The 16,987-nt window shown below is 38.5% G+C and overlaps 1 protein-coding gene across 7 annotated transcripts; it reads left to right on the top strand.

Moving 5' to 3' along the window:
- Positions 1–988: 988 nt before the first annotated feature.
- glra2 (glycine receptor, alpha 2) lies at positions 989–16,354 on the top strand. 7 transcript variants are annotated; one of them, XM_016668580.1, is made up of 9 exons: positions 989–1,754; positions 2,392–2,513; positions 6,097–6,308; positions 8,779–9,002; positions 10,652–10,734; positions 10,843–10,980; positions 11,073–11,287; positions 13,223–13,372; positions 14,921–16,354. In XM_016668580.1, exons 1-9 carry the CDS (start codon positions 1,669–1,671, stop codon positions 15,191–15,193), a joined length of 1,503 nt encoding a protein of 500 aa, XP_016524066.1. In that variant the 5' UTR covers positions 989–1,668; the 3' UTR covers positions 15,194–16,354. The 7 variants fall into 7 exon arrangements, with proteins under 7 accessions (XP_016524066.1, XP_016524067.1, XP_007546443.1 ...); XM_016668581.1 differs by having other exon boundaries at positions 991–1,754; positions 6,097–6,164; XM_007546381.2 differs by having other exon boundaries at positions 992–1,754; positions 6,241–6,308.
- The last annotated feature ends 633 nt before the right edge of the window (positions 16,355–16,987 follow it).

Genomic DNA, 16,987 nt, shown 5'->3' with positions numbered 1-16,987 from the left:
AAGATTTTAAGTTTAAAAAGTCAATTATGATAACTCAAACATGTAACATGTTGGTACTATTACAAGATCACTTTATCCTCAAATCTGCCAGAGGTATGAATAATTTTGGTCTTAACTCTGTCTGTGAGGGCTTGGGTGAGATTTCTGTGTGAATTTGCACTGAAGATCTCTCCTGTTATTGTTTTGAGACCCTTAAATGTTTTTGACCGTCAAGTAAATTGTAATATCACAGAAAGAAAAGACAATCTGATCAAATTATATGCATCTGCTACCCAAAACAACTTGGCCCAATGTAGAAAAGTTGTTGCCCCTTATAATAAATCACGAATTAACTATAATTGATTGTGAGTGTACATTGCGTGCAGTAAGATACAAGGACATACTTTTCAGTGTTAGCATTTCTGTGTATGGAATTGTTTCTATGACGGTTTTATGTAATGTCCAATATCCTGATCATATGAATTGTTTGTTTTCATTTGCTGTAAACTGCAACAATCTAACTTAAAGGAAATACATGTGTGCAACGAATCTATATAATCTGAGTTCTACTCGTTGAATTTAATGTTAGTTTTCAATCATTTTCAAGTTTAATGACATAAACCTCGATCAATGTCAGTGTGCGGAGTGAAGATGGGAGTGGGCTCCCAAGTGAAATTCTGTGGAACCTTTCGCAATCTCTGAACACTCCAATATAGGAGTGAAGGAAAAAAAAATGCACGGTTTGTAGAAAACACAGTCAAGGACGGAGTCAGAGCGCGGCCAGTCAATCCTCTGTAACCCCCCTGGGAGCAATAACTCACCATTCAATCTATGCACCTTCGAAATACAAACATAAGTGAAATCGACAGAATCCCCACCCAGAATCGGCAAAAATTCTTATCTTTACTTTGACCTGATATGAAATATTCCCCACAGAAAGACGTTCAGTTCTGATACGCGGATGCGCGCACCAGGAGTTCCCCTTTCAAAGCAATGACACGAGGAGGAGGGGAAAGAAATTCAGCATTTAAAAGTGCAACCGTCAATCACCGTGAAACACACGCTGGAGGCAATTTCCCATATATTCCCGGTGATTACCTCGCTCCGTTATTAGATTTATTCGAACTCAACTCACGTTCGTCACTTTTAAATGCCTTGCGCCTGCGCGTAAAGAATCCGGGAGCTGTCCAAGTGCTGAACTGAAAGAAGAAAAAGAAGAAGGGGGGGGGAAAAAACGAGGCGTTCCTCTCTCATTCCTTGACAGCCCCTCTCACCTGAAAACGGTTTCAATTCATAGATGCCAGCAAGCCTGGAAGCAGGTCGAAGCTTTTTTAGATCTCAATCCACCGCCTGAAGAGGAGCTGCAAGTCGACGCGTCTTGGAGTTAACATAATTTCGACGGTTCTTTTATTTTTATTATTTTTATTTCCTCCTCCCCCCCGACCCTAAGGACTGATGTTTCTCCCAGCCTTTGCTTCTAGCAGTTTGATTTTGTGTGCTGGAGTTTTTCTGTGAAACTGAACTATGATCTTTGGCCGCTTTGAGGAATGTCTCCCGCGTTTCTGCGTGACCCGAGACAGCCCGAACGCCAACGACTTGGTCAGGAGGAGAACGCCGCTGTTCCCGTCTGGATTATGTGTTTGACTGATGTGAACCATATGGAAGAAATAGAATAGAAAAGTGAAGCACATGGGGAAACCACCGGGAATGAAACAATCCTTCTTTAAGGTTTTAGCAGCTATCTTCACATACTTCCTGGAGATGAGCAACTTCAGGTAAGAAATTAGATTTTTTGTTTGTTTGTTTGTTTGTTTGTTTGTTTGTTTGTACTGCGACTGAGTTTTATTATTATTTTTATTTTGAAGTTAAAAAAACGGCGGAATTTGAAATATTTAGACTAATTTATTTTCTTTAACCTAATTTAGCTCAACTATTTGACGAACTAAAAATGATAAAGCACAAAATAATGTTATTTGTTTAATTTGATTTTAAATTTTAAAATCTTTAGAATTGTTTTTTTTTTTTGTTTGTTTGTTTGTTTTGTTTTGTTTCTTTGCTTGGTTGAAAATGAACACTGAATGTTATTTAAGCACCCAATCGTATTAATTGCTGAGCCATCGCTGCAAAATTATTGCTGCTTCCACCTGCACGTTTATGCATCTCTGTGGGATTCTCGTGTTATGAACAGATTAGTCCTGTTTTGGAAGGGAAATCACATCTGATAGCTTAATATACGTCTGTGTGCGTGTGTGTCTGCAACTCACACGTTTTCTGTGAGCGCCTCTGACTCCCAGGCAGCTCCTGGGCTACACCGATAAGGTTTAACACCTGCTTTCTGAGCTGCGACTTCTTTCTGATCAAGTGCTTTTTTTTTTCTTTTCTCCCCTCCCCTTCACCATGTGTGCTTTCCAGAGCTGTGGTCGCCAAAGAGTACGAACCCAGGTCCTCCTCCAACATGTCTCCATCAGACTTTCTGGACTCCTTAATGGGTCGCACGTCCGGGTACGATGCACGAATTAGACCCAATTTCAAAGGTTTGTCCGCAACCAAATGAGTCTCACCACACACGCACGCAAACACACACACATTTCACTTCCCACATTTTGAGAACTATAAATAGCCACAGAAATGCCACTGTAAGTGTAAACACTAATCTTTTTAACCAGTTGCGTACTGGATTCTATCTGTTGCCAAGGAACTGGGCTTCAAGCAACTCGGAGGCAACAATCAATCACTTCAATTAACAGTAACAGCGAGGACCCTGCTTAGATTTAATCACACTCCACACTGTGCCACTCAATGATGGTTTTCTTATCTGAAAGCTGTCTAAAATTCAATACCCACCTTTATTAAATGTGAGATCAGAATCGGGAGCTGGAAATATCCCAGCAACACAGAAATAAGACACGTTCTCACTTCAGACAGGGATGCCGGCTAAGCGATTGATGGTGCCCCAGTGGCTAGACTGCAGGCTCTGCTGCTGTTGTTGCTTTGATGCTGAGGACACACACACAGCTTCTGTCATTGGAATGGTTTTGAGTGAGCAAAGGTTTCGCTTATGGGGGGCTAAGGCCCACTCTTAGCTTCTGGGGTCACCTGGGATGTTGTTTGTTACAGTCCATGGACTCCAGTAGGTAAAGCAGCTTGAAAATACAGGACGGGGAAAAGCACAACGATCCATTGTCTGTACCTCGGTTTTCTTGCAAGGTCACAGGGGACTGGTGTTTATCTCCGGCAGTCATAGGGCAAGAGGTGGTGTAGACACGGTCACCAGCCCTTCACAGGGTCACAACAATATAGAATACATTTTTCTTGGAATTTTTACATCACAGACAAACATATAGTAGCACATTATTGAGGTGGAACTAAAATTAAACAATCCACATAGTGTAGTCCTCTTTAAAATAATAATAATAATAATAATTTTAATCCAATGCTACTTAATACAATTCAGTTCCACCGACTATCTATAGTAAATAGAGTCCACCTGCAGGCAATTTAATCTCAGCATGGATGCAGCTGTTTTGTGAAGATCTCAGAGGTTATGCAGAGAACATCTGTGAGCAACCAGCATCACAAAGAACAAGGAATATATCCGACTGCTCAGGGATAAAACTGTGAAGAAGTTCACAGCTGCAAGCTTTAAGAGTTACAATGGACTGGTTTAAATAAAAACTTTTTAATATGGCTGCTCAAAGCCCAGATTTACTTCCAATAGAGAATCTCTTAAAATTTGTTGATAACACGAACTGAGCCATAGCTATTATGCTCTGAATATGGTGGAAACATGTTCAGATCTGTTGGTGGTACAACCGAACATATACAGTTGTAAATGCAGTGAAAGTTGGTCTTGTCAAGTAATAACTCAGTTTTAGCTAAGCACTCACTAAACGATATCACACTTTTCAGATGTAAACTTGTTTGTTTTTCTTCCTGACTATTATCCACTGCAGTGTGTTTGTGTATGACATAAACTCTGAATAAAAAGAGTCAAAGTTTTTAACTGAAACAAAAACAACAACAAAAAAATGTGAAAGAAGGTATGAATATTTAATTCCTGTATGCCATATATTCTTTGTCTCTTAGGGGAATCTGGCACATGTCAAGATTTCTGTGACACATATGAGATGATAAGAAGAATTGTTATATTTTTAGATAGTACTGATACATAAAACATCGATTTTTGCTGATTTAACCTGGTTGTTTTAATGCTAGAAGTGAGAGCGGGGTCCTCTCTCTGTATTAAACACATAGAGCTTCACATGTTGCAGTCAGAAAACAAGCGCATACACATTAAGCCGCTGTGCTGTAAACAGTTAGTTTTTGCTCATGAACCTGCCAGACGTACTTTGAAGAGTGTCGAACCGTGTTTCTAAAGAGGCTGACCTAGATTTCCAATGCCGAGTTTGTTATGAGGAGCTGCTGCCAGTTACCTCTTTCTGCTGTAAAAATGTGGAAACTTGACAACAAACAGAGGCAAATATTAATACAGAGAGCCATGAAATATTAATGTGGAAAACACAGGGGAAAGGCAGTAGGAAGAGCTTACAACTTCACTTATCAGCTTGGGGAGAAAGATTTGCTGTGACTCGTAATGCAAGTCTTGCAAAGATATTTTAGTTCAGGGAGCTGCAGAGAAAAACTACCTTCCCTACTGGAGTATATAGGATAGATTGCCTTATTCTGTTGTAGAGAAAATGTTTATTTGATGGTTTAGAATTGAAGCATGACCTTTCACTATCAAATACATTTGCTTTGTTAATTTATTACAAATGAACATTTTATAGTGATTTTGATATATTTGATGATTTTTTTTTCTGATCATAACCCCAACTTATATTTGCAGCACCAATGAGTACCTCAAGTATTCACTCCTCTTTCAATTTCTTTTTTTTATGCTATAACCACAAACTAAATACAATTTATCTGGATGTAACGTGACAGCATGTAGGAAAGAAAACTAGTTTGTAGTTCAAAATTTGAAACAGAAATCTAAAAAGGAATAATTAAAAATCTGGTGTGTATTCTTATTAAGCCCCCTTTTCTCTGATAGTATAACATCCTCTACATTCAATTGCCTTCAGAAGCAAACACCTCATTAGCAAACAGAGTCCACCTGTTTGCATTTTCATCTCCACTTGTTGGACAGGCCCATCAAGTGAAGCATTATTCAGAGAAGCAGCCACGTGATCCACTGTAATTGTGGAGGAGCTGCAGAGATCCACAGCTCAGGTGGGAAATTCTGTCAACAAGGCAGCTGCTAATCATGCCCTCAGCAAATCTGGGCCTGACGGAGGACAGGCGAGAAGAAAGGCGTTGTTTAAAGAAAGTCCTTAGAAGTCCCTTTAAGGTTTTTTTTTTTTACAAGTCAATAAAGTGGACAAAGCAAATGTTTGGAAGAGGGTTTTGCTTGTGAGGTGAGACCAACACTGAACTCTGTGGCATACATGCATGCGTGATACAAACCTGTCTACCACTTCAAAGAGGTGGTATTGTGCTTTCATAGAAACATTAATTGGACAACCATGTATCAATTTCCTTTCACGGCACATCTATGTATCGACCCATTACGTAAAATCTCAACAGAATACACTGATGTTTGTGGTTATAGTGTGACAAAATGTGATAAGGGTGTGAATACTTCTGCAAGCCTCTGTATTATATAAGAACAGCTTCTTTTTCGTGTCCATGGAAATTTTGCTGCTCAGATAATTCATTCCTCAGCTGACGCACCACTCTGTGTGTTTGCATGTCTTTGACTCTGTGTGCATGAATCCTCTATTCAATGTGTTACCGACAAATTACCCCTGAAGGATTACCTCCATTAGACATCATTTCAAACATCATTAAGCCAATGCTAATAACCAAACATAACGTTAAGTTTCATTTTAATTGCTCTTGTCAAGCATTGAGCCCAAAAAGCAGATGCAGCAGTTTCACATACAACTCTTGCCACCGCCCGGATGACATACAGAAGCCTGCTTGTTGTATTGATGCATGTTTGAATACACGGCAAAGCAGCAGCCCGAAATTCACTCTCACCTCAAAGGCCCTGCTTAAACATGTGGTTAAAGGTTTTGTTTCCCCCTGTCATGTCATTGTCATTCCATTTCACAGGTCCTCCTGTAAACGTTACATGCAATATTTTTATCAACAGCTTCGGCTCTGTCACAGAGACGACGATGGTGAGTTCTTCTGGATTTTATATTGACGTCTTCCCTGTCCGATTTGTGAATGTGTTATTTATTCCTCAACCTGCAGGTCCACCAGTTAATGTTACCTGCAACATATTTATCAACAGCTTTGGTTCAATAGCAGAAACTACTATGGTGAGTGGCGTGTTGTGCAAAGCCCTGACCTCTTCTCTGGAATCCAGATTTAATCATTATGTTTTTGCCCAGCTATGTTTTTGTTTCCTACTTTAATTCATGCATCTTTTATGATCATCACTGACTCAATTGGCGGGTTAAGTATTGATTTCTGTCCCCATGTGGCCCTTTGTAAACATGTTTGCTCATGTCTGAACTCCAACAAACTCAAACAAGTAATTTAGTTTGAACGTAATCAATAAGTAGCAGCAGGAGGTAGAGGGAATTTTAAACTTCGTACTGAAGCATCCATTTGTCAAATGGGGAGGAACAAAAAACATAGCATCTATGAGAACATGCAAACTAATCAAGATCAAAGGACACATAATGAGAGATAATAACCACTTAGATAATAAATGGAAAATGTTAATTTGTGCAGGGAGCGGGAAGATGCGCAACTGCCAGGGAATTACACAGCCTCAGACAGGCATGGCAAATACTTGGAACCGCCAATATGCAGATGAAATGTCAAACAACATAAGGGCTTTTCATCATCATGACATATCAATTACTCTGAGCAACTGAGCTTTCTGACAGTTCATACTGTAGTATCAGAGCTCCACTCATCCAGCTGTACTAATCCATCATTTATTTACCTTCTACAAATGCTAATTCTGACAAGAAACCAATGGAAAAAGGTCAGCTTAGGTCAAATTGTAACACTATCTGATCAAGAGACGACATGTTTGGATGATTAAGACTCTATGGGCACCTCGATGATGGATGTTCTGATGCAAAACATGTTTTTAGAGTTATGCTCACTCACCGACCTTTCCGTTAATCGTCCAGTGTTGTGTTGCGACGTTGCAAAACTGTGTTTGATGAGAGGAAAATAGTGTAAGTTTCGAAGCTTCACTAAATTAAAATGTGTGCTTGTTAATGTGGAAATTATTTTATGATTTATTTTGTTGCTTGATGATGAATGATAAATGATGACATATCTGCCAACTTTGCATGAATCTTATGATAATATTGAGCTTTCAGTGCAATGTTTAATCTGTTCTTTATTCTGACTGGGATCATTATCCATGGGTTCACAAGTTGAATTTATTGAGGGCTTTGTCTAAGCCATATATGGTAGACTGAAACATAAAAACACACTGCTGTTCATATCTGGTAAATTATTGCCCCTCAACAACATGAGTATTGTTGTCATCAGCAAGTTGTATAATTTTATCTGTATCTTTCAATATTCTTGAAGATTAAACTGCAGTCAGGCGGACCGGTCTTTCTAGTAGAAATGGTGAACCTAATTTATTTCGGTTGATATTGTGGCACAGAATAAGGTTTTAAGCATCGTCTGCAAATTGTTAAAAAGATTGAAGTTCTGTTCTCTCCTCAAATATATTGCTAGTCCTTTTTACAAACATCTGTTTGTTTGGGACCATTGTCTTGTTAGAATATCTCCTGATGTCCAAAGTTCAACCAACTGGCTGTTCATTTAAAGTCTAGTTGAGGAATCTGGAGATAATTTTCCTTCTTTCCTATTCCATTCACTTTGAATGATGAACTAGTTCCACTGGTTTCAGTCAGCCTCTCATTTGACCCAAAAATTGTTGTTTTTTTTCCGGAACGCATCTGTTTTGTCCACGATGGCATAAAACATTTGAGCCTTTTTGATTCATGAGCTATTCCACAACACCTCAAACAAATTTGTTTCATATTTGGGTAATTTTTTCGACTTGATTCAGCTTGGTACATCCAAATGACATATCCAAATTACAAACAGCTTCCAAAAAGAATTTCTAAATTTCCAATTTTCCTTCATAATTAAGCTACCCCTTCCGTAGATTTTCCATTTGTTATTTTCATTGGAGTAACCAGTATTTTTTACCGTACCAGTGAGGAAATATCTGCGGCTTCCGACCGTGGTCGCTAACTAAATAAAGGATTCAGTGAATGCACATAAATATATTTTAAAATATTTAACCTGGGTAGATTAGAGAAAATGACTTGTAAATTTAAACTTGTGAACCCAAACATCATGTTTCACAGGAATGATTCCACCCTGGAAAATGATCCAAATAGATCATTTTCTATTATAGTATGTAAACTTTCAAACAATATATTGATGTGTGCTTTGAGTATTTGTACATTTTAAATTAAGCTCCCCAGTTTGTGATGTAAATGTGGACAGAGTGTGTTAATCTACATATTACATAGCTTAAGTGATGCATAACCTTTGGTGTAATTTCCTGCTTTCTTGATAAATTGCCTTATTTATCAGCGATAGAAACATATTTTCATGCATCTGAAAATAGAATTACTGTAACTATTATTAGGTTATTATCATTATTATCATTTTCTAAATGAAAAAGAGGCACATTAAAACAAGATAATGTGCGACTGGTATTACCATCGCCAGCATGCATTTCTCTCAGCACCAAATTGCTCCGCAGCAAATATGCAAAGCTGCTTGTGGTCTCTGCAGGATTACAGAGTGAACATCTTCCTGCGGCAGAAGTGGAATGACCCACGGCTGGCGTATAGTAAATACCCAGACTCCTCGCTCGACCTGGACCCTTCCATGCTGGACTCCATATGGAAGCCAGATCTTTTCTTTGCCAACGAGAAGGGGGCCAACTTCCACGACGTCACCACGGACAACAAGCTGCTGCGCATCTTCAAGGATGGAAATGTGCTTTACAGCATCAGGTGAAGTTGAGCAATTTTAAATATCAGAGCTGTAAAAAGGTATTCTGCATCGCTTTACACATGTACACACACACACACTTTGACTTTTCATATTTTGCTGTGTTTACACTTCAATGAGTTTTATTTGGATTTTATGTGATAAATCAACCAACTCAAGACTTGAGGCTGGAGAATAGCTCAGTCAACATCCAAATAATGTGCGGCAAGACATAAACACTGATGTTCACAGACTCTCTCTATGAACTTTGAAAGGCTGGAGTTATTTTGCAAAGGAAGATGCTTCTGAATGCTGGTGACGATATAAACTTGCAAGTTGAACTGATCGGAAAGCTGGATGTAGAGAGGGAGTCTAAATGTAAATACAAAAAATATATATTTTTGATTTGTATTTATGAAAAACATAGAAGTCATTATACATGTTCCTTCCATTGCACATTTATAATACACTTAATGTGGGCAATCATAATCATAAAATACCAACAGATAGTGTTGAAGTTTGTAGTTTGAATGTAACAAAATGTGGAAAAGTTTAAAGGATGTGAAAACCTGCAAGTCACATGCAGCCTTCTCTACCTTAGAACAGAATCTACTGAGTTAAAGTATATAGCTGTTTTATTCAGACATTATTACATATTTCTGCGTATTTCAACCTCTTATTCCCAAGAGCTGATGAACTGTTAGCAGTTACAACTAATTTAAGTTTTAGCTGGAGTTTCAGAGTTCTGAGTGAAATAATGAACGATCCAATCCCTTATAAACCAAAACCTCCACAGCGTGCATTCCACCAGAAGACATTCAGTTACTGCTTTTCTTGAATGTCCTCAGACTTCAAAGACTCTAGATGTAAAGCATGTCATTTTAAATTGATCTTATCTGTTATGTTCACTTCTTTGAAATACTCTAATATGTTGAACATCAGTGGATTTCTAAGGCTGTTTTTATTCATATTATTCTTTCATTGAAAAGAGCTCAGATTGAAAAAGGCAAGCTCATCTCAGGGGCTTTGGATGGAAATCTAAAAGAAAAGAAAGAAGTTTTTTTTTTTTTCCCTTTATTTTCTCCTCTATGCACAGCATAGCTTAGAGACTACACTGTGTGTGTGTGACATTTATAGGGTCTTCTCGGCTTTAACTGTAAACATAGTCCAGGTACAAGACTTGAAAACAGGTTACCTCTTATTTCAATACAACCTCTGTCACGTGCACCATTCAATTTCTTTCAGCAGAGATGCAATGGAACATAGATCAATTTTGAGTCCATTTGGCGAGCAGCTCAGGGCTGAGTGGTGCACAGGTGCAGCGGTAGAGTAGGTGAATGAGAGAAATGAAAGGTGGTTAACCACACTCTTCAGTCTGGTGGGGCGGGGAGAAATGACAGAGCGGGCAGACTGCCGACCACAATGCATCACTGAAACAATAAGTTGCAGTAATGAAAGTGTGATGGGAACCCGTCGAAGGGAATCCTACGAGATACAACGGAGGTTCTCACCAGACCCAATACAGAGATTGCAAAAAAAAAAAGTGTACGGACAGTAACGTGATTCTTCAATCTATTGTCAAATCATGTGTTGAGGCCCCAGTTCAAGGTTTCATAAACATATTGGGCCGGACCCGCCTTGTTTTATAATACGTCCTTCTCTTATATCACAGGCTGACTCTCATTCTGTCCTGTCCGATGGATCTGAAAAACTTTCCCATGGACGTTCAAACTTGTACGATGCAGCTGGAAAGTTGTGAGCATTTGATGTTTCTCTTATGTTTTTTTTTTGTTTGTTTTCTGGACTCTTCTGATGGATAATCTGCTCTTTATCTATACTCCTCCCATCATTTATTACCTTCAGTTGGCTACACCATGAATGACCTAATTTTTGAGTGGCTGGAGAACGGCGCAGTGCAGGTGTCAGAGGGACTCACCCTGCCTCAGTTCATTATGAAGGAGGAGAAAGAGCTGGGCTACTGCACTAAGCATTACAACACTGGTCAGAAAACAACTAAGTACACTCTGTCTAATTAACCTAGCCTCTCTGAATTGCATTTGTCTAATCGAATTACATTTGTTCCCACGCTGCAGGTAAATTCACCTGCATCGAAGTTAAATTTCACCTGGAACGACAGATGGGCTACTACCTGATCCAGATGTACATTCCGTCACTTCTCATTGTCATCCTCTCATGGGTGTCTTTTTGGATAAATATGGATGCTGCTCCTGCAAGAGTGGCATTGGGCATCACCACTGTGCTTACGATGACCACTCAAAGCTCTGGCTCTCGAGCTTCTCTTCCAAAGGTACAATTATATTTTTCTCTCTGACCATCACAAGTAAGATGCAGGATGGCAGATCTTTTATTTTAGTGCAAAGTGTCACTCAGAGGTACATAAATGTTTCCAGCAGAACATCTGGCTGTAGTACATCGTCTTCCTTTCATACTCCTAAAACTCCTTACCTTGTATTTAGATCCATTCATCTCAAGAAAAGCATCCCCGTAGCATGCTACTGCCATCACTATGTTTCATGGTGGGGATAATGTGTTCAAGTTAATGGACAGTGTTTACGTTTCGACACATTTAAGGCCGAAAGGTTGCGTTTGGATGTCTTTCGACTAGCGCACGTTCTACTTGCTTGCTGTTCTCCCTATGTGGCTTGTGGCAGAGGCGGACTTCTTGCTTTATTTTTACCACTTCTCTGCAAAAGCCAATGTTGTGCACTTCACAAGCGATAGTTGTATATGAACTGATTTCTAACCCCCACACTTGTCCCTGTGAGGATCTTTGCAGCTCTTCTAGAGTTGGCCTCTTGATTGCTTGTCTGATTATCTCCTCTCCTTGTCTGACTTGTCAATAGAAGAAGCTGAATACATAGTCTCGTGGAAAGATTTGAACACATCATGAAATAATGGTTTGTCTAAAAGGAGAGAGAAGGAAAATTGAAGAAGTGAAAGTCTAATTTGTACCCTCAGTGCATGTGCTTAAAAAATAATTGAAGATTATTGATGGTTAGATCGCTGAAAAGTCAAAGTAATGTGACAGTCATGGTCGTGATAAGCATATGGAAACCTTTCCAGGGTGTTTATGTCACTGAATTTTATCAATCAAGCAACACTTATGTTTTATGAGTATTCTGATTTTACAAAAAATATGTGAGTAAGTAAACATTTTTTATATAGTATCTTTCAACACAAACCTCACAAAAGGCTTCAACAAAAAAAAAAGCATGGAGTTGCTGCATGTGAACTTAAGTCTGTCATGAATAGATGAGTTGCACTCATCACATTTTGTCTTTATTTTAAGTGAATGTTGATGGCACTTAAAACTATGGCAGCAATGTTTCAGAAGAGAAGCTCTCACTCAACTCAAACACAAACACAACCACAATGGCACAATAAAATAACAAATAAATGTATATTGTATTCAAATGACACGGCTGTCGTTAATCAGAAGCAAGACTACAATGATTGTACTCCTCATTCAATGTACCCTGAAGTCAACATCACAATTGGTTTTGCATGATTGTCACAGAGACCATGTATGCATTACAAACAGCACAGCAACACTGCAAACGCCTATTTTCAATTATGGAAAACAGGCAACACACTCACTGTGAAGAGTCCTCTGGCACACTGAGTTGGATCTCAGCGATCAATCAATCTCATCATTATCAAAGGCTACAGTCGGCGTCATGAAAGACACAGAAAACACAGACGTGCTGATAAATATTTCAAGAGGAGCTTTTGAGAGCTTTGACTCGTGGAAACAATAACTCAGTGTGCCTTTAAGGGTCCTCGGATTTCTGAGTTGCTTTCTGAACAAGCCGTTTGGTGTGATGCACAGGCGAGGTCTCAGGGATGGGAAGGAAAAACTGCAAACTTCATGCTCGACTTTCCAAAAATTACAGATCAAAACCAGCATTAGAGGTATAACTGATTATTTTTCTATTGTTATGTGCCAGTCTAACAGTGACATTAACAGCAACCAGGCAACACTTCCAAGCAAACACTTTTGATATCTGCACTTACTTATTTTTATTTGAATGACACATTTAGCCAACAAAATGTGTAAGAAACTTTGCAGCGCATGAAGTGAATAAATATAGGAAACTCTGATTTAAGTTTCATAGCTGGATCACATTTTAAAGTGAAATCAAAAATTCATACTGCATTTGATTTGAGAGTCGATGCTGTCACCTTGTTGGGACTAACAAAGAAATTCTGTTTTGTCTCTCAGGTCTCGTACGTGAAAGCCATTGATATCTGGATGGCTGTGTGTCTGCTCTTTGTATTTGCTGCATTGCTAGAATATGCTGGGGTTAATTTTGTCTCCAGGCAACAGAAAGAGTTCCTCCGCCTGAGGCGAAGACAAAGAAGGAATCACAAGGTAAGGTTTCAAAGATTTCACAAGGCTGCTGTTTGCATAGGACACTTTTAGAGAGCACACCAGTGTGACTTTGTGGCTCAGTTTTCTTTTCCATCTACATACCGAAATCACCTTCAAAAAGTAAGAAAAAGTATATTGAAAGCAGGTGCAACACGACCGCAGGATTTGTATGTGCACCTGAAAGAGCAGGCCAATCCCATTTAGCTACAAAAAGAAGAGGTCTATGTAGCACAAAAAGGTACAAATTTACCAGACAATATACCAACAATCAGGTTAGCACCCTGGCTCTACATGGAAATGAATGGCCCAAAAATGTGACTTATGTGCAGATCAGACCTTTTGAATAAATCACAAAAGCACCTTGTTTATTTTAAAAACATAATCCTTGAATAAGGCTACACATTTGTTAGTCTAATTAGCAGTTTATCTTCAAGCCTATCACTCTAATCTGAAGTTTGTAACTTAAGATATCAGTTTTAGCTTTAGTTCAGTTAGCACAACCAACTTTAGATCTGGCATCCTTCTTTATTTGGCTTTTTCTGTGAAATATTTCATATTATTGGAATTAACATTTTGATTTTTCCAGATATAGTTTTTCACCTGAGAATATTTTTAGAATTCTGTGACAAAAAATGTATCAGAAATTATTTGCGTTAATACATCTTGAGTAAATTGTGCTTGAAATTGAATGTTTTTCTTTGTGAAGTAAATAAAAAGCGATTTGCAAGGTTAGGTAAAGGTTGAGCAATAGGGGGCGCTAATAACAGGAAATAAATATAAGCAAAAGCAACATCAAACTTTTAGAGTTAGAAAGTTGGAAACTTCTAAGCCTCAGACATTTTAAAGAACTTACTGCAAAATAAACTTAAACTGACTTTAGTTTAGCTAAGAATTATTTAAACACGTAGTGGCACTCCTATACCAGAGAGGTTATGACATTCAGCCCAAGATAGCTAGACATTATTAAGCATAAATAAGAGTTATGTCAAAGTTTACTTTGCTGTAATGAAGCATTACTGTGAACTCTATACCCTTATACACCCCTATGCCACATTCAAAACTCGATAAGTAAGTGATAAATTAAAATCAGTGTATTTATTGGGTGTCTAGTTCACACAGACGTTCAAATATTAATCAAAATGACATCATAAAACTTTTAATTTCTCTATGAAAGAGGGTTGTAAAGTAAACACTGAGCATATGCAATTACTAGAAAGCTACTGACATGCCCTTCAGCGTCCATTCTGCACTTTAGTACAACTGTAGAAAGTTGCAGGTAAATGTGAAATGGGAGATGCGTTGCACTAATATTGTTTGGTTGAAATTAAGATTCAACCCCTGCAGCAGTCATACCATTGCTTTTTCATTAAGGTGCATCTGGTTATCCTGTGAATTCTAATTAATTTAGAAGAGTTTGTAATATCTTGTGATTAACATTCATGTATAATCACTGTATTACAGAAATGCGTGCCTCTGGCCACTGAAACGCAAAGCGTGACACTTGAGCCGTACATACAGCCATCATCCACATATTCCCTTGTTTTTCAGGAGGATGAAGGCCGCTTTAATTTAACTGGGTACAACATGAGCCAGTGCATGCCAACAAAGGATGGCTCGGCTGTTAAGAATGCGGTTCCCGCCACGAACCCCCAGCCTTCAACTCCAAAGGACATAGACGCTATGAGGAAAAAGTTTGTGGACAGAGCCAAGCGGATAGACACAATCTCCAGGGCGGCCTTCCCGCTGGCTTTTCTGATCTTCAACGTCTTCTACTGGATCACATATAAGATCATCCGACACGAAGACGTTCACAAACAGTAATGGCTTAACCCTCTGCTGATAACGTTTTATCTTCCCATTTCTCAAATTGAGAAATGCTCGGGAAACCGTGTGCCGAGAGGCACCACGGCGACAATGGAGACGCTTTTTCAGGGATAATGTACAATGTTCATGCGTCATAAAGATCAAATACTATTGTATCTGGTGAGGTGAAGGTTCTTGAGAAATAAGATGCTTTGTTTGTTCTTGTACTGCTGCATAATATCTGATGCAGACTTAGTTCGCTGCTGGAGAAGATGGACCAAAACCCCCTTGAATCCCCCAGCCCAGGCATCTCTACAACGAAGGAAACATTCCATGGGTTTGTGACTGTAGCTAGCTTAGATCTTCAAAGACTTTTTTGATGCAAAATTTCTTATCGAGGATGTTCAAACTGTTTTATAGTGTAGTATTGTTTTTTGGCACTTCTTCCTCTCTGTCTAAAATAAGTTCTAAGCAAGCAGAGCATGTATAGATGTATTAAATATTAAGGAGCTGCACGTCTCAGGTACGGCTGTGAAGGAAGGAGATGGAAATCTGGGGAAGGAGCCTGGAGATTCCATTTTTATGAAATACCTGAAGCCTTAGATATTTGATTTGGTTTGGATGAAGTGCTATGCTCTTGTATTTTTTTTCCACGCTTCTATCTAACAAGTATTCACGGATAACTGATGTCACACAAAGTTGTGAATTTTGTTCACGTGTTTTTAATTTCTGCCTTCCATTTTTGAAGTGATTTATTAAATAAGCTGTCACAGGCTGACTTTTAAACAAATGTATAACTGGGCAAGCAAACTCTGATTGTACATTATTCTGTGTTGTCATATGCATATTTATTTATACCCCAGGTAATTACTCCAGGTATATTTCGTACTCTGTTTTGTAGATTTAGCTAAATGAAATATTTATTGTAATGACTCAAAGGTTATGTTTATAAAATTGATATCTTTGTGTAAACTTATTCAGCTTCCACTGCAGACTATTTCCTTCACTTTGAGTATTCATGGATGCAATCAGCAGTGAAGAACAAGTCTTCATTCAACATTCATAGTACAGAGCAGCTAATGGCAATTGCACTCCTGGGAAATATCTTTTCTTAAACGCTATTCATGAAGAAATACGATTTACTGGCTTGTATATCAATAAAACTGACTGTGCATCATGTTTACCTTATCCTCTCCTGAAATGTATAAGAAAGTACTAGAGTAGTTCAAAATTTTGAACATGAGGTTCTGTTAAATGTGGCCAGTTGGTAGCACTGTTGCCTTGTAACAAGAAGGTCCTGTTTGAATCCCGACCTTGGATCTTTGTGCATGGGGTTTGCATGTTCTCCCCATGCATGCATGGGTTCTCTCTGGGTACTCCAGCTTCCTATCTCAGTCTAAAAACATTATTTTTAGGTCAGTTGCCCTTAAGTATGAAAGTGGATCAAAGTGACCCTGATAGTAGTTGCTATTTGTTGCAGACATATACCATATTTTCTTACAGAAGACTATGACAAGAATATAGAAAATCACTGTAAATCAACAGTTGGCAAAGTGGGTGCAGAAAGTACAATTTGATGTAGTGTTGATATTAAACATCCATCGATAGATTTTCCCATTTTGTTCTCGAAAAGTCCAAAGTCCAAAAGTCCAAAGCAATCAAAAATTAAAAAGTACAAAATATCAAGGCAAAAATCGCCAACATACTCAGAGCATGTACAGTCAGTGGGAGAAATAATTATTTGATCCCCTGCTGAATCTGAAAGTTCCTTACAATTAAATTAACTATGTCTATTTATAAAGGAAGATCAGT

The sequence above is a fragment of the Poecilia formosa genome, unplaced genomic scaffold (genome assembly GCF_000485575.1).
Source record: "Poecilia formosa unplaced genomic scaffold, Poecilia_formosa-5.1.2 Scaffold16, whole genome shotgun sequence".
In the NCBI taxonomy this organism is placed as follows: Eukaryota; Metazoa; Chordata; class Actinopteri; order Cyprinodontiformes; family Poeciliidae; genus Poecilia; species Poecilia formosa.
The sequence above is the reverse complement of the archived record's forward strand: the minus strand, read 5'-3'. Positions and strand labels throughout refer to the sequence as shown.